Source organism: Cricetulus griseus, chromosome 7 (assembly GCF_003668045.3).
Source record: "Cricetulus griseus strain 17A/GY chromosome 7, alternate assembly CriGri-PICRH-1.0, whole genome shotgun sequence".
Classification (NCBI taxonomy): Eukaryota; Metazoa; Chordata; class Mammalia; order Rodentia; family Cricetidae; genus Cricetulus; species Cricetulus griseus.
The window spans coordinates 4,004,554-4,022,940 of NC_048600.1; the positions used below are offsets into that span (position 1 = coordinate 4,004,554).

Here is an 18,387-nt window from a genome sequence, read left to right on the forward strand (position 1 = left end):
ATTAGAACAACGAACATAACAAAAATAAATTTTACACACACACACACACAAATCTGTCATATCTGATTAAAGTGTTTCTTAAAATATTCACAATACAAAGACATTGCCGAGCCAGGAAAACCAAAGATAGCAAGAATCAAAAAAGGGAGCTATAAAAACCTTAGCTTATTGTTATTATTTTTGAGACATGGTCATGCTATGTTGCCTAGAATAGCCTTGAGTTCTTTTTTTTTTGGGGGGGGGGTCAGGGTTTCTCTGTAGCTTTGGAGCCTATCCTGGCACTCGCTCTGTAGACAGGCTGGCCTCAGAGATCCATCTGCCTCTGCCTCCCTGCTGCTGGTATAAAAGGCCTGTGCCACCACTGCCCAGACAAGATAATTTAAATATTACTTCTAAAGTTAAGAGGAAGTATCTATAAAGTATACCTAGAACCTGAATTTTGTCATCTGGCATATGAGTTAGTAGTTCTAAGGTCAATTTCATTTTTTGCAGATTTACCACAAACTTTCCCTCTGGTGAGACAGTCTCATTATTAGTATAGGCTGCCCTAAACTCTGGATTCCTTTGTTTAGACTCCTGAGTACTGGCATTATAGGCACTCACCACCATTGACCAGATTTTTATTTTTTTACTTCTTTTAGAGTTTTGTGGTGTTTGAGATCATAGTCAAGGTCCCACAAAGTCTAGGCAAACACTCTACCATTGAGTTACATCTCCAGCATGATCAGATAGATTTTTTCCTGTCTTTTCTTTTTTTCTTTTGAGGGGGATTTCATTATGTAGCCCTGGGTTACTTAAACTCACAATGTAGACCACCCAGGTTGAACTTGAACTCAGAGATCCCCCTGCCTTTGCTTCCTGGGTCCTGGGACTAAAGGTGTGTACCACTATTCCCAGCCCCAGACTTCTTAAAACACGGAGTCCAAATACAGTGGAGGAAGCTGGAGCCCCAAACAGATGTGCATAACTCTTGAAAGCATATACCACTGTGGTCACACTTGACTACACTTGGAGTTAATATTGCCTCAGGCACTTCCTGTATGGTGCACTCTTCCTCAACAGTGACTTTCCATCATTACTAACCAAAGTCTAGCAGAGTAAAAGCAACAAGTTACTCATTCTTGGTGATTTCTGTCAAACTAACAGAAGGATCCCAGAAATAGAATACTTTGGATTCAACAAAATTTTGCAGAAATAAGTGGCTTGTTTCTGAATATCTGCATTTCATAAAAACAAAACCAAAAAGCAAAAACAAAACAAAACATGGACCTTGACCTAAAACATCTCCACAGCTCCGCTCCATCCAATCTTCTGGAAATGGGACTCATAGTAAAGTATATGAAGGCTTATTCGATTTTACAGGAGTTCAAGCATAAAACAAAAGTGTACATTCAATGAAATAGCAACACTTGAGATTTGAATTTGAGTATGAAAATTTCATAATTTGCAGCTCCACTTTAAGTGATCCAGGGATCAGAAAGTAGTGAAACTAACAAAATGTTATATGGTATCAGACAGTTGTTTGCTCCATGAGTAATATTTCAGCTTGTGGATAAGTCATTCAGACAGCAACAGTAAGTTCTTTGATGAAAACACAGTGGTAAAAAGCACCTTTTTAGGCCGGGCGTTGGTGGTGCACACCTTTAATCCCAGCACTCTGGAGGCAGAGGCAGAGGGGCAGAGGGGCAGAGGGGCAGAGGGGCAGAGGGGCAGAGGGGCAGAGGGGCAGAGGGGCAGAGGGGCAGAGGGGCAGAGGCAGGCAGATCTCTGTGAATTCGAGGCTAGCCTGGTCTCCAGAGAGAGTGCCAGGATAAACTCCAAAGCTACACAGAGAAACCCTGTCTCGAAAGAAAGTTGTAGGACAGCTAGGGCTATGTGGAGAGATACTGTCTAAAAGAAATTTTAGCCGGCGGTGGTGGCGCACATCTTTAGTCCCAGCACTTAAGAGGCAGAGACAGGTGGATCTCTGTGAGTTGGAGACTGGTCTACAAGAGCTAGTTCCAGGACAGCTTCCAAAGCTATAGAGAAACCTTGTCTCGAAAAAAAAAAAAAAATGAAAAGAAAGAAAAAAATAATAAATCAAATTTGAACTACATGAGATAAAGAAATTACACAAGCTTGGTAAGCAGAAATGCCAAGATAGTTAGGGTAACTCCTTCCTAAAGGCTATGACTGTCTGGAATCTCTTATACATTACAGGCTTAGACTTTTGGCCACTTTTCCAAGCCTCTAATTAGACTGGATATTGTTGAAGAGGGTAGGCGTTAACCAAGAATTTCCATTGCCACAACTCACTGGGGATACAGCAACAATACTAGACTGGCAGCCTGGGGCAGGTCTGGGGAAACTGATAGTAAAAGCTCTTCATAGCATAGCCCCAAATGTTGCTTATAATTTTAAATCTCATTGTTGACCCGTGTAAACAATAAGACATCCAGGTGTTATGGGTACTAGAGAGCTAGGAGCTTACCCCTGCCTTTTCCCTTGTTTTGTTTTTTGTTTTCATTTTGTGACAGGGATGTATTGTGCATGTAGCTAAGGGTTGGCTTCAAACATGAGATCTTCAAACACCAGTCTCCCTAGTGGGGGATCATGGGAGTGCATCTCAGTGTCTGAACTTTGGTACCTGTTTTCAGATCTTACAATCAAGTTGATACAGTACAAAACTGAGAGATATAAGCATGCAAGTACATATGCATATATAATAGTTCACATGCAATAATAATGACCATCATTAATGTGCCATTTCCTTCTTTTTTTTTTTTTTTTTTTTTTTTTTTTTTGGTTTTTCGAGACAGGTTTCTCTGTGGCTTTGGAGGCTGTCCTGGAACTAGCTCTTGTAGACCAGGCTGGTCTCCAACTCACAGAGATCTGCCTGCCTCTGCCTCCTGAGTGCTGGGATTAAAGGCATGCGCCACCACCGCCCGGCTTATGTGCCATTTCATGTGCTAACCACTGAAAGGGTCATGTTGATAAATTCTGACACAAGCTTTCTACCAGAGGCATTATTATTACTCTGGCCATTTTACAATGAATCAGTTTCAGGAAAGTTTACAACAAACAAACAAACACACTGCTCTAAACATACAGTTAAGAACCTGACTCTTGCCAGAGGAGGAGGCAGGAGAATCTCTGAGTTCAAGACCAACCTGGTCTACAGAGTTCCAGGATGGCCAGGGGTATGCAGAAAAACCCTGTCTCAAAAAACAAACAAACATAATTTGAACTAATAAAATAAAAAAAAAACAAACAAATAAACAAAGATCCTGGCTCTCTCTCTAGGTCTGGAACCCAAACCTCATACTAGACCAGGACTATTCATGAATGAAAATGATTTAATAATTGTGTCTGTTACTACAAAGGATGTGTAGACCTACTTTATAGTCACTTATCATGATAATAATTCATTCTCTAATTTCTGGGAAGTGTAATTCTGGGAAGTGGTGAATAGATTATAGATTTACCATTTTAATTTGTATAAGGACATTTAATTCTGCAACTAGAATACTTTGGTTTAGCATAATTTTTTTTTTTTTTTTTTTTTTTTTTTTTTTTTGGTTTTTCAAGACAGGGTTTCTCTGTGGCTTTGGAGGCTGTCCTGGAACTCTCTCTTAATTATTAACCCATTTATATTAATCCACGTATTTCCACATGATCTTATCTTACCCAAGAATCTTGCTCCCTCAGCAGTTACATGGTTTCTCTCTGCCTCCCCTCCCCTCCCCAGAATTCTCCTCCTTGGTAGCCCTGCCTATCTTCTTGCCGGCTACTAGCCAATCAGTGTTTTATTCACCAACCAATAAGAGAAACATATACAGAAGGACATTCCCCCATCAGCCCTCTTCTGGCATGCAGGCACACATGGGGGCAGAGCACTATATACATAAATAAATAAATCTTTTTTTAAAAGTTGAAAATGTTTTAATAAGTATTTGGAAAGTTTATAAGTTCCAATAAGACTATAGTTGGATATGAATATAATTTTTTAATTCACCTTTTATGTGAAAATACAGATAAAACAGCCAGGCATGATAGTACAAGCAAATGAAGAAAATGAGTTTGAGGTCAGCATGGTATATTTAAGTAGGCAGACTCTCTCTTGAAACAAACAAAAAATTGTTTTACTTACTTGAGACGATCTCTCTAAATAGCCCTGGCTGTCCTGGAATTATGTAGACCATCTTTAATTTAAAAAAAAAAAATATTTGGTGCTGGGCATTTAACCCAAGGGCATGACACACTTCCAATGAGCTATATTTCTAGCTCTCTGTTGTTTTTGAGTAAAATAAAAATATGTTGGGCACCACCCACTTCACCAAAGAAATTTTCTCTGGCAAACAAGCTACAATTATTTTCTCCTTCTTTCTTGGTTCTTTGATGCTAAAACTACTATAAAAAGGACAAAGATCCAGGAATAGTGGAGACTGCTTTTAACCCCAGGATTAGGGCAGCAGGGACAGTCAGATCTTTGTGAGTTTCAGGCTGGCTTGAACTACATAGGAAGTTCCACATCACCTAGGGCTCCACAGAGAGGCGTGGTGTCTTAGTGTTCTATTGCTGTGAAGAGACAACATGATCCTGGTAACTCTTATAAAGGAAAGTATCTAATTGGGATTGGCTTACAGGCTCACAAGTTTAGTCCATTGTCATCATGGCAGGAAGCATGATAGCATTCAGGCAGATGTGGTGTTGGAGTAGTAGCTTCAAGTTTTCTGGATCTGCAGGCAACAGGAAAAGAGAGTGAACCATTGGGCCTGGCTTGAGCTCCTGAAACTTCAAAGTCCACCACCCCCAGTGACACATTTCCTCCAACAAGGCCACATGTCCTAAACCTTCAAAGAATGCCATTCCCTCTAAGCCTATGGGGACCATTTTCATTCAAACTATGTAGACTGAAGTTTCTGTCCTGCTGGGTACCACAGCCATTTTGTCCCAAATAAACACATAGAGGCTTGTATTAATTATAAACTGCTTGGCCTATAGCTCAGGCTTCTTACTGGCTAGCTCTCTTTTAATTATTAACCCACTTTTATTAATCTGTGTGTCTCCCCATGGTCTTGGTTTCCTTCTTCCTCAGCAGCTCCATGGCATCTTCCCGACTCTGCCTCCTACCTTTCTCTATCCTTGCTCAGATTTCCTGCCTGGATACATCCTGCCGGTCCATTGGCTGAAACAACTTTATTCATCAACCAATAAGAGAAACATACAGCATACAGAAGGATATCCATCACATCCATTGTCCAAAATAAATACTTACATATTTAAATAGGGACAATGGATACTAAAGATAACCCAGATTTTTAAACTTCTTAGATTAAGAAATTTGATTTTATGTGTTTTGCCTGAATGTATGTCTGTGTACCATGTGGTTTGTGATGTCTACGGAGGTGCCAGAAATAGGCAGCAGATCTCCTGGTAGTGGAGTAAAGGACGGTTGTGAGCCACCATGTGGGTGCTGGGAAGGGGAAGAGCTGCTGAGCCATCTCTCTAGCCCCAATCTAGGCTTTCTAGACTTCAGGTTTTTTTAACCCCTGCACTTGAATTTCCTCACAGGACAAGTTTTTTGCATCTTTAATTTGCTTGGGGAGGACATCTGAATCAAACAAAAGATTTTACACAGAAATGGTGTGCTGTTTTCTCTTACTGTCATATATTTTTTCAGTGCATTAGTTTCTGCCTGTGACATTTCCTTATCTGTCCCCTGATCTGAAACTGCTTTCATCTTCGGTACACTACATTTTATTTTAATTTTAAAAATAAATTTCCTTTTTTGTCGGTGTATGCCAGTGGCCTCACACACAGCTGCTGTATGGTGCAGAAACATTTGGAGTTGGAATTATAAAATGGGAAGTGATGCAAAGTATAAAAGAGAAAATAACCTATGTGAAAAGCACTATCAGTGGAAAATACAGGTATCGTCCTGAGGGAATAAATGACTCTGGGAAGAAAAACAGGCTAGAGGAGGTAACAACCCATAGCTGGGAAATGGAGAGGCACATTTAGGATTGAAGGGCTCAGGCAGCTGACCTTAGGCAATTCTCCAAGGTTTAAAGGAACGGGACACTTAGGGCATGATAGGCTTCTCTCTGGAAACAAATGTACCTTTATCAAGGGTCATTCAATTAGTGATTGAAATCATGCGGGGTGGTGGGAGTGGTGGGGTGGGATGGATGTATTGTACTGGAGCTTACAAAGATACAAAGAACACAGTTCCTGCCCTTAAGCACACGGAGTTTTGGATAGGTGTTAAAAAGGCCTTTTGAAAAGAAGCAACTGAACCCTCACAGTGGCCCTTAGGCTTCACAGAGGAAGTGAGTTATGGGCTGGGAACCAACAGAGCTGTGCTATCGTTTCTTATTTTGGAAGATGAATGACAGTGAAATGGATCGTCCAGAAACAGGAAGAATAAGGTCAAAGGAGGGGTTTTAGATGAAGGTCGAGAACATCTAACCGCAGTAGGGACTTGGATGCATCTGCCAGCAAAGGGTCCGGTTTGCAAATAACCTATGCAACCCACGCGGGTCTGTGTGGATCGTCTCGTTGACTTGGTCACATTCAGTAATTGCTTCGAGCTGCCCTCGAAGATTTCGTTAAATATTTGATGAAATTTTGCACACGCACTTTTAGGGCCGTGTGGGGTGTGTGTGCGGAGATCCTCGAGGTTTCCCCCTCATCTTTTTAAAAGAAGACAAGCATTCAAATCAGCGGGAAGGCGGTTAACACCCGCAGCCCCGACTCTACCGAACGTACCGCCGCTTGCCCAAATCCAGCGGGCAGGTCTCCTGAAGCGAGGGCCTAACAGCGCCAACCGCCGCGGGGCCGCAACCGCTGCAGAGCCGCGCGCAGCGGGCGTTGCGCCGTCCAGACTTGAAGCCAGGAGAGGGTCCAGGCTGGATCCTGACGGACGGCTCCTTCAGCCAATTGGAAACCAGGTCGACTTTCCCCTTGCCAATAGGAAGCGGAGCCTCGGCGAGGGGGCGGGAACTCTTCACTGAGGGATTCGATCCCGCCCGGCGGCAGTCGAGGCGGGGTGGAGGCTCCGCCTGAGCGGCGGGGAGCGGATCAGGGAGGAGGGAAGACCGGAAGCCCCAGCCCCGGCCCCATCCTTACTTTCGCGTTCCCCCCGGGGGCTGGGAGCTGTGAAGCTGGCGGAGGGAGAAGCTGGAGGCTGGCTGGGAGATAAAGGGAAGCGTCCCCTCAGCCCGCGCTCGCTCCTCAGCCACGGGCTCCTGGAGCGCGCCGCGGAGGACGCTGGGGCCGGTCTGACCCGCGCCGAGGAGGCGCAGCCCTCGGCGGGGACCGATCGGCGACATCTGAGGCCCGTCTCCCACGCCACCTCGACCGCCGCCATGTCCTCCACCTCCTCCTCGCCCAAGGAGGAGACGTACGAGGAGGAGGACCGCGAGTTCGAGAGCCAGGCCAAGCGCCTCAAGACCGAGGAGGGAGAGATCGTCTACTCGGCGGAGGAAAGCGAGAGCCGCCAGGAAGCGACGCCTCAGGCGGGGAGCGACAGCGACAGTGGCGGTGGCGGCGACGGCGGCGAAGGAGGCGGCGGCGACGGCGACGGCGAGGAGGGCGACGGCGGAGAAGAAGAAGGTGACGGCGGAGAAGAAGGTGACGGCGACGACGGTGATGAAGGAGGTAGCGGCGGCGACGAAGGCTGCAGCGGCGCGGCCCCCGGAGCATGCCCAGTCCCTGGTAACAAAGCGCGCCGCGTCCCCTCTGCAGGGCCCGGGCGGGCGGCGGGGGCGGCGCGGCGGCTCCGGCCTGGTTCCTTGCTGCGCGGACGCGGAGCGTGTCGCGGGGGACTCGGCTTTTATTATGGGTCGCTCACGTTTTCCAATCGTGGCAGCGACGCGCCGGCTTGGGCTTCGGGTGTCGAGGCCTCGCGCAGCTGCAGCGGACGGACAGCCCGGCGCTGGAGTTGGGGTCGGGGGCGGGGGCGGGGCGGGGCGGGGGGGGTGTCGCTTCCGCTCCGGGATCCCGTGCAGCGCGCTGTCGGCCGGCGGCGGGCCCAGCTCTTTGTTAGTTGAACAACTCCGGCTTGGAGGCTGTGCTGGACCCGGCTGCGTACAGCAGCCCCTCGGGCCGCAGCATCCTCACTCCGGACACCGTCACCGGAAAGGCTTTCCTCACCTCAATTCCAAGAAAGCCGCGACTAAATGACAAATGACGCCCCCGTGCCCTAAACTCTGGTTCTCTTGGTAGTTGGGGGAGGGGCGCACCCTTAAGAAGTGCTTGCGGGCACGGTTACCCAAATGGCTACCCACTTTTTGGGCGGTGGCTCAAGACAGTTCTCCCTTCAAAAATGTTACAGAAAAAATGTATGGGCAGTAGTGTTGTTCTGCATTCAAGTACAGCGTTCGAAAACGACTTGAGATCTTCATTGGTAGTGTACCCCAAGTTTGTCCCCACGAAAGAAGGAAATGAATTAATTCAGAGCTGTGTTGTACACATTCCTCGAATCCTCCTTATTAGAAATCTTAGCTGGAGACGGAAGGGATGTGAACAGCATACATAGCCCGCAGCTTCAGTTCCGTGGAGAGTTGAAGGAAACGAAGCAGTCCAAAGGGTTTAGTCCCTTGTTGGAGCCCTTAAACTGCTTTGGTGACTTAAGATGCTCTTTAAACATGTAACACATTTTGAGAACAAACCTTAGCGGCATTTTATGAAGTAATAACACTCTTCCACCATTAAGGTGTTTCAATCGGCGGAGGCAACTTGTCTTTCAAAAGTTTGCTTTAATTTTTATTTGTCTAGCTTAAGTTAAAAAAAAAAAGTCACATGTGTGGGTACATAACAAGCACCATGGCTGCCTCATAAGTTGGATCCCTTGGAGATAGTTACACGTAGTTAGGTTGTGAGTCACCTGACCTGGGTGCTGGGAGTCAAACTGTGGCCCTCTGCAAGGGCACTGTGTGCTTTTCAGATTAGCCCTTTCCTCAGCCCTTGGTGAATTTGATTGATTTATTTATTTATATTCATTTGTGTGTGTGGAGGTCAGGGGACAACTGTATCCATCCATCATGTGAGTCCTGGGGATTGAACTGGGGTCACTGGCAGCACCTTCACCACCTGAGCCTTCTCACTGATGGATTTTTATGTAAAAATTCTGGGAAGAGGCCTGGCGGTGGTGGTACACCTTTAATCCCAGCACTCCAGAGGTAGGCAGATCTTTGTGAGTTCGAGGACGGCCAGGGCTACACAGAGAAACCCTGCCTCAAAAAAAAAAAAAAAAAATCTGATAAGAGTGTTTTTAGATAGGAAAATGTGATGGCTTAATTTAACCACTTTTTAAGGAATTTTTCCTTCTTGCTCCAACTGTACTCACAACTGATTCTTGAAGACCTTTTTGCCAAGATCAGGCAGGCATAGTTTCCTTGCAGTTAGTGTTATTTTTGGATTTTTCTGTCAGGCTTTTTGAAATACTCAAAATGTGCCTTGGGAGTGTGAGTAAAGGAGGTGACGGTTTTCTTTAAGACTCTTAAGATCACAATCAAGTACTGTAAGGGTCGGAAACAATTATTATTGAAAGTAATGTTTTGGTTCTTTTGCCAAAAGCCCTGGTTGGTTGTGAAGTGCTATGAAATGTCTTGGAAAGATACTTGAAGCAGTTGGCAGGAGATGGATGGCTCAGTAGGTAGGAGTGCTTGCTAATGCCTGAAAACCCGAGTTCAGCTGCCAGAGCTCATATAGTGGATGTTGTCCTCTGACTTGTATAGGCATACCCTGGTGTGCACACATTTACACACACACACACACACACACACACACACACACACACACACACACACACTAGAGTTTTTGTTTTGAAAATAGGTTAGTTTTGAATGCTAGGGAGAAATAATGTAATCAGCATCAGTCAAACAGTGGACATGGCATTGGACAAGGGCTCAAGATAGATTGGGAGTCTAATCTTTTTGGTTTTTTGAGACAGGGTTTCTCTGACCTTCCTGGCTGCCCTGGAACTAGGAGTCTAATCTTAACATACAGTTTATGTGACCTTGAAAAATTCTGCTACTCTTGAGTTTTCTTAGTCTGTTGCTGCTCATCTGTCAGTGCTTAGGGTGAAGTGCTTCATTTAACTGCATAACTAGAGCTAGGGCTGTAGCTTAATGGCCTTGGTGGTGCACTTGACTAGCATGTGTAACTGTTTTTGACGCCTCTCCAATAAATTCATTTGTGAATTTAACACTAGGATTTATGGGCCAATGTGAAATTTAATGAAAACTTATTTTTCCTTTTTCAGATTTTTTTCCTCGTAATTTTCAGTACTATTTTGAAATCATTGTGGTTATGAAATGTGTACATAATAAAATTACTCTTATCAAGGTAGAATCTAGTGCTCCATCATGTTGAAATAATATTTTTCATTTAACCAAAGAGTTTAGCCCAACTTCATGGTCTTTAGCCTATAGAAGAAATACATGTGTGGTCAGACTTTAAGAGTAAATTCAGTACAGTGTTAGAAGTGTCTTTCCAACTTTAGTTGGAAATGTGTGGTGAGAAGTAAGATCTAAAGGGTTCCTACTGTTTGACTTTTCATTTATTAATAGCTAAGTAGAAATGAATAAGAACAGTTAAAATGGGAAATGGACCCTTATCGGTGATCTGAATGTTAGAACGTAGAGAAATATGAAGGCTGGGTGTGGTGCATGCTTGTAATTCCACTACCCAAAGAGGCAGAGATGGGGAGTGTTGCTATGCCACTTGAACTATCGTGAGTTACACATGAAGACTCTTGAGGAAGGGGGGGGAGCTTAATTATGGAGGTTTATACTATGTGTTGTAGTTACTTTATTATTTTGGAATAAATAGTTTGTGCTTTTTGAAAACAAAATTTTTGAGACAGGGTCTCACTGTATACCCTTGACTAGCCTGGAACTCAATAGAGATCCACTTTCCTCTCTTGTGTGCTAAGATTAAAGGTGTGTGTCACCATGCCTGACCAATTTATTTTTTTATTGAGTAAGTGTTTGTCTGCATGTCACTGTGTGCTTGCCTAGTGTCCACAGAGGTCAGAAGGCCTTAGATCCCCTGGAACTGGAGTTAAAAATGTTGTGAGCCACTGTGTGGTACTGAAAACTGAACCTAGTTCATCTTCAAAAGCAACAAGTGCTAAGCCATCTTACCAGCACCCATAAGTAGCATTCTTAAATTTAGCAGGCATAATCTTCAAGCTCATGTTAGCCTGGGCTACAGACCCTGTCTCAGAAAGCAAAAAAAGCTACCAGGGATGGGGTAGCACTTGGGGAAAGAAGTAGAATTATCAGTAGTTAAAGGCTAGCCTTAGCTGCAGAGAGAGTTTGAGGTTAGTTGGGGCTCCAAGATACTGTCAAAATAACAGTAACAGAATTGCCCAAACAGAAAGTTCCAAAAGGGAGGAAAAAATATCCAAAGAGCCATAAGATATATAAATTTTCAAATTTTAATAAAGTAGACTTGTTAAGATAGTTAAGACAGATAAAATTGTTGCTCCTAAGATTTCCAGTGAAAGATTATAGCAATATAGAAAAAAATAGTTTGTTTGGCTTGTAAGAATTTGTCCTTGAGACTGCCCTTGTATGGCTATTTATTGTAGTTATTACCAGATAAACCTTGAGCCTGTTGGTGGGGACCTGCTGAGCCTCCATTATAGTTTGACCCAATTTACTTAAAGAATGGATTTAAAAATTGTAAAAAAAAAAAAAAAAAGCATAATGTATATTGAAAGGATGTTGCATTTGCCTGTGTATATACACCTGAAATATTACTTCCAGGCTGGGAAATAATAGATACAACAGAATAGGAGAGAGCCTAGCTGTCGAAGAATTTGAAATAGAAAGACTGCTGTAGGAGGAAAGATTTTAAAATGATTTGTTAAACCAGAGGAGACATGCTGAAAGTGTTAGTAGGTTTGTAGTCTGACCTTGAACCATTACTGATAGTGATCTGAGTGATGGGATTGTGGGTCTTTGCCACCACATCCATTTTAGCTTGTATATAGGTAGGGATTGTTGATACTGATTTACCCATTAGTTTAGAAATCAGGTAATAGGATAATGATGTAAGGCTCAGTGGTCAAATACTTGGCTAGCATGAGAGAAGTGTATTCCTCCATACTACAGCTACATATACAAATCACACCTGATTTTAGGTTAGGTAAAAGGCTCTGTACTGCAGAAGATTTCAGATTTCTTGTCACAGGTATATACCAAATAGTGATTGAGAAAATAGTGATTTATGAAGAGTGTTCATGGTTGGAATATAGCTAAATTTGTGCTTGCCTAGTGAGCATGAAACCGTGGGTTTGATTTCCTGCACTGCATAAACAGGGTATTTTAGTGCATATCTGTAATCTTAGCAGGAAGATCAGAAGTTCAAGGTCATTTTCTGCTACCTAGCAAGTTTGAAGCTGGCCTTGGATGTATGAGAACTTGTCTTTAGTTTTAAAGTTAATATTTTGGGGTAGAAGAGGGGATAGAAAACTAAACGTTGGAGGGAATAGTAGAAATACAGCTTGGAAAGACAAAATTGTCTCCTTTTCAATTGGCAATAACTTGAATAATTTTTAAAAATGAACCATAGAAAAAATTTTGTATTAAAGAGTTGACAGCCGGGCCTTGGTGGTGCACGCCTTTAATCCCAGCACTCGGGAGGAAGAGGCAGGCGGATCTCTGTGAGTTCGAGGCCAGCCTGGTCTCCAGAGCGAGTGCCAGGATAGGCTCCAAAGCTACACAGAGAAATCCAGTGAATTCTTTTGAGGGATTTTTAAACATTGGCCTGTAATCCATTTTTGTGAAAACAAAAACAAAAACAAAAACAAAACAACTTGAAAACTAGCTTTTTTGCACTGTTTTCATCATAATCTTTATTCATGATGGGCCATTCTTAGAGAAAAACTCGCAAAGGTAAAAGGCCTATTCAAAAGTTACTGCCAAGATTTTAGTAAAAGACTCTAAAAACAACTCAATTCAGAAAGTGAGTTTTTGTATCAAAGATTTTTTTAAATTGGATTATCATTGATATAATCTCTTGAGTATAAAAGGTGAATTTTATAATAGACTAAAAAGTACAGTTAGAAGCCAGATGATGGGCAGTTGGAGAAACATGGAAACAGACTGTTAGATTTACTTAATCGAATTATTTTTGTTTTATGAAAATGATAAAGGTTATGTAAAAGAACATCATTATTGTGAGGATGTTGAGCTATTTAGTGATGAAGTATGATGCCCACAACCTTGTTATTTTGTAGTTTAAGGACAAAAGTGTCTGTCTATCCAGTATAAAATGCAGGGGTAAAACCCCAGAAAGGAGGGGGACACAAACTATTATTTTATGAAATAAAAAGCTGTAAAATTATTTCATTATGTAATATATAAGACAAACAAAAATTATACATTAAAAGCACACAGGAGCCCACCACCTACTTCAGTAGATCAAACATTGCCTAATCTGGCTTGAACACCTTGAACACCTTTTAAAGAAATTTATTTTGTGCACACAGTTCCCTACTTCCACTATGTGTGGGCTCTGGGAATTGGATTTTGGTGTCAGGTGTGGTGTCAAGTGCCTGTGCCTTTTACCCATTTGCTGTTCTGAAGATTACTCTTTTTTCGAAATAAGAATTTCACAGACAGGTGAATCCTTTAATTTGTGGCCAGCCTGGGCTACACAAAGAAACCCTGTCTTGAAACACCAAAGCAGGGCGGGAAGGGGTGTGTGTGTTGGAAACTGAAAAATGCACTTTAGACCTTTGAAGTTAATGGACACTCTTTTCTCTTCCCTAGGAGGGAGGTGGAAGTCATCACAAAGTTTCTGTTTCCCCTGTTGTTCATGTTCGAGGGCTCTGTGAATCTGTGGTGGAAGCAGACCTTGTGGAGGCGCTGGAGAAATTTGGGACAATATGGTAAGGACAGCAGGGACTTAATAGACTGAAAATAATATGGTAACACAAGTCTTGCTTGATTGCTTCGAGTTGGTATTTAGCACTGTATGTATTGTATGCCTATGTATGCTTTTCTGTGGGGGGAAAAAAAAAAAAAAAAACTCCCCCATGTTTTGAGAGAAGGCCTCCCTATATAGGGCACACTGTCCAGTGCTAGGATTATAGGTGTCTGCCATTTTTGGGACCTTTTTTTAAATTTTGTTCTAACTACTGGGGGGGTGGGGTTGAAACGAGGTTTCTCTTTGTAGTCCTACCTGGCTTGGAACTTGATATTGTAGACCAGGCTGGCCTCAAACTCACAGAGCTGTACCTGCCTCTGCCTCCTGAGTTGTTGGGATCAAAGGCTTGTGCTATCGCCACCCAGTTGTTTTAACTTTTTTGTTGTTCTGTTTTGTTTTTCGAGACAGGGTTTCTTTGTGTATCGTTGGAGCCTATCCTGGCACTCGCTCTGTAGACGAGGCTGGCCTTGAACTCACAGAGATCTGCCTGCCTCTGCCTCCTGAGTGCTGGAAATAAAGGTGTTTTAACTTTTTAAATTTACTTACTTATAGTGTGTGTATATCAGAGGATAACTTGAGGGAGTTGAGTCTCCACCATATATGTCCAGGGATTAAAGTTAGTTCCACAGATTTGTATTCTTACCCAGAGAGCCCTCTTGCCAGGCCACCTTTAGAAACATGTAAGCTTGTTATTACTGTGTTTTGTGTTCTGCTGTTAGGGATTGAACTTGGGCTTTGTACTCACTATACATGCCAGGCAGATACTCTGCCGCTGAGCCTTAAGCTGTTTTTAACCCTTCTGGGGTGATTAGAAGGTGCTTATGACATATCACCTACCGTTCAACAAGTTTGTAGGTAAAAAATGTGATGGTGTTGAGTTGAAAGTATTGGCTCCTCATGCTCATTGACCCTTTTATTTTCCTTTTTGTTTGGCCTTTCTTATGAATTCTTTTTAAAGATTGAAGATAATCGTTTACCAGGCTGTTTTAAGTATATGTTGAAATGTCTGTGACATTTAAATTCTCCCCTTCTTTGTCTTTTTACAAAGTCTCTGTTCTGGGAACTTTTGAGTTTGCTTCTAGTTAATGTCTTATTTTGGGTATAGGTTGGTTTTTTTGTTTGCTTGTTTTGTTTTTTCTTTTTAAGAGACATGGTCTCTACAAGTCCTGGCTGTCCTGGAACTCATGTAGGCCAGGGTGGCCTGCAACTTACAGAGATCTACCTGCCTCTGCCTCCTGAGTGCTGGGATCAAAGGTGTGCTTTGATTACTTTGCCCAGCTAGAAAGCAATTTTATTGTGGCCTATTCCATAAGAGGCCAGTTGCCTTTGTTTTTAATTTTTCTGTTTCCAGGGGCCATTTTCAATATGGCAACAAAATTTATGTTTTGTATGAGAAACATTTATTCTTAAATTATTCTTTTAGATTTGTTTATGTGTATGAGTGTTTTGTATCTATGGTTCCCACAGAGATCGTAACAGAGGGTGTTGGATCCCTAGGAGCTGGAGTTACAGTTGTGAATCACCCTATGGGTGCTGGGAACTGGACCGTGGTCCTCTGTAAGAGTAGTAAGTGCTCTTAATTGCTGAGCCATCTTATACCCTCCTTTTATTTATTTTATAAATGACAGACCTGATTCCAAAGTTTACTGTTTTACATATAAAAGACTTCAGAACTTTATTGAAGAATTTATTTCTGGAAGAAATATTTTCTTTCCTGGGATTTATATTTTGTACTTATAATTGATAATAGCTTTAAATCCAGGAACTTGCTGTTTTACTTTTTGCTTTTTAGTGATGTGGGTGGGGATATCTAACCAGCCTCCTAGGTCAACACATACTTATTGCCTGCTGTGTGCCAGGCTCTTTTTCTGTTTTCTGAGGTTATAAATAAAGTTGTATGAGGCAAGTTCTGAGGAAAATAGCTACCCATGGAGATCTTATAGTATGCCAGTCTGTTTGCTATATCGTGACTATAACTCTCCAGTTTTATAAATTAGGAAAGTGGTAAATTACTAAACTATAAAATATAAAACGGTGTGATTTTTTTGTTTGTTTCATTTGTTTTACTAATACTGCACTTTTGTCAGTTATTTATTTATTTATTTATTTGTGGTATTTCAGAACAGGGTTTCTCTGTGGCTTTGGAGGCTGTCCTGGAACTAGCTCTTGTAGACCAGGCTGGTCTCAAACTCACAGAGATCTGCCTGCCTCTGCCTCCCGAGTGCTGGAATTAAAAGTGTGTGCCACCGCTGCCCGGCTTTGTCAGTTTCTAATATGAAGCTGTGGGCACTGGATTTCTGTTATGCGTAGTGGTTTAAGTACCTGACTTGATGTGATTTTTTTTTTTTAAAGATTTTATTTATTATGTATACAACATTCTGCTTCCATGTATATCTGCACACCAGAAGAGGGCACCAGATCTCATAATGGATGGTTGTGAGCCATTTGGTTGCTGGGAATTGAACTCAGGACCTCTGGAAGAGCAGTCAGTATTCTTAACCTCTGAGCCATCTCTCCAGCCCTTTTGTTTGTTTTTTAAGACAGGGTTTCTCTGTAACAGCCTTGGCTGTCCTGGAACTCCCTCTATAGACCAGGCTGTCCTTGAACTAGAGAACTACAGGCCTAGTTAATGCTGGGATTAAAGGTTATCGCCACCATGCCCAGATGTGTTTTTGATATGACTAAACCATGTTGGTTGTGTATCAAGATAGTTGAAAGTTCTTATACCTGTCAGGAATATGCTGTTTCTCCTATTGTAAAACATGCACTGTGATATTTCTTTTTTTTTTTTTTTCTTTTATTTAGACAGGGTCTCACAGTGTAGCAACCCTGGTTGACCAGGAACTCGCTGTGTAGACCAGGCTGGCCTCAGATCCACAGAGATTTTCCTGGCTCAGCCTTTTGAGGGCTGGGATTGCTCCATTTATTATTCCTTTTGTGTACTAAAATATATTTCATACAAAGGAATATATTTTCAAAAGTGAATGCCTTATCCTCCTGCCATTAGTTAGCCATTGTTATTGTATTCATTAGTGGTTGTCTTTTTGTGGGCTCTTTAAAATATTTTGGAGTAAATTACTCAGATGACCTTTGGTCAATCTATGGTTGCTTCTGTTTGTCTGTTTTTAATAACATAAATATAGAAATAGTTAATTCTTAGTTACTGTTGTGTGGGTATTTCTGTTATTTTCTTTTTGAGATGGGCTGACTCTGAACCTCTGCTTTCACTTTCCAGGTGCTGAGATTAATTACAGGTTTTGCTTGCTGATTTTCTGTGGAGTTTTTAGTTTCTATATCTTGATGTTTTCTAATTACTGAATGGGAGGGGTATAAGTGACTGATAATGGAATTGGGCTTGAGTAGAGGATGAGATGAATAAGCTTCCTCTTACGGGGCCATTAAAGTCTACTTTTACTTAACTGAGAATAAGTAATGTTGTATTTTGATATTTTCCTTTTCAGCTATGTGATGATGATGCCATTTAAGCGTCAGGCTCTAGTGGAGTTTGAAAATATAGATAGTGCCAAAGAATGTGTGACATTTGCTGCAGATGAGCCCGTGTACATTGCTGGCCAACAGGCTTTCTTCAACTATTCTACAAGTAAAAGAATCACACGGCCAGGAAATACTGATGATCCATCAGGGGGCAACAAAGTTCTCCTGCTCTCTATTCAGAATCCGCTTTATCCAATTACGGTGGTATGTATTTTAGTAGAACAAACTACCTCTCTAACAACTAACCTGTGTGTAATTTTCTTACCTGCCAACTAGTTTTCTGTTGTTCTGAAACATGGTTTCATTATGTGACTGGGCTGGCCTGGAACTTAGATCTATCTGCCTCTGCCTTCCAAGTGCTAAGATTTAAGATGTTCAACAACATGCTTAGCTTCTTTTTTTTTTTTTAAAGATTTATTTTCATTTATGTTCATGGGTGTTTTGCTGGCATGTTTGTTCACCACATGAGTGCAGTGCCCTTGGAGGCCAGAAGAGAACATTATAGATCCCCTGGAACTGGAGTTACAGGTGGTTGTTAGCTGCTGTGTTGTGAGCCATCTCTAGCCCAGTGGTTCTCAACTTGTGAGTCATGATCCCTTCCACAGGGGTCACATATCAGATATCCTGCATATAAGATATTTATATTTCGATTCATATAACAGTTAACTAAATTAGTTATGAATTAGCAGCAAAAAATAATTTTATGGTTGGGGATTTACCATAGCAGGATCACAGCATTAGAGAGGTTGAGAACTGGGTTGGAGAGATGGATCAATGATTAAGAGCACTGACTTGCTCTTGCAGAGGACCCAGGTTCAATTCCCAGCATTCACATGACAGCTAACAACTGTCTGTAACTCCAAGATCTGACACACTCACACAGATGTACATGCAAATAAAATAAAAATAAACAAATTATTTAAAAAAAAAAAAAAAAAGGAAAGGAAGGTTGAGAACCACTGGGCT

At 42.1% G+C, this 18,387-nt stretch overlaps 1 protein-coding gene across 2 annotated transcripts in view; it reads left to right on the top strand.

Moving 5' to 3' along the window:
• The first annotated feature begins 7,022 nt into the window (after positions 1–7,022).
• Positions 7,023–18,387, top strand: part of Hnrnpll (heterogeneous nuclear ribonucleoprotein L like) — a 32,298-nt gene continuing 20,933 nt past the window's right edge. The window contains exons 1-4 of one of the 2 annotated variants that reach the window (XM_027426029.2): positions 7,023–7,671; positions 7,950–7,987; positions 13,770–13,888; positions 17,388–17,625. In XM_027426029.2, coding sequence (XP_027281830.1) covers positions 7,350–7,671; positions 7,950–7,987; positions 13,770–13,888; positions 17,388–17,625 — 717 coding nt within the window. In that variant the 5' untranslated portion in view covers positions 7,023–7,349. Of the gene's footprint in view, positions 7,699–7,949; positions 7,988–13,769; positions 13,889–17,387; positions 17,626–18,387 lie in introns of both variants that reach the window. The other variant, XM_027426028.2, reaches the window with a different exon arrangement.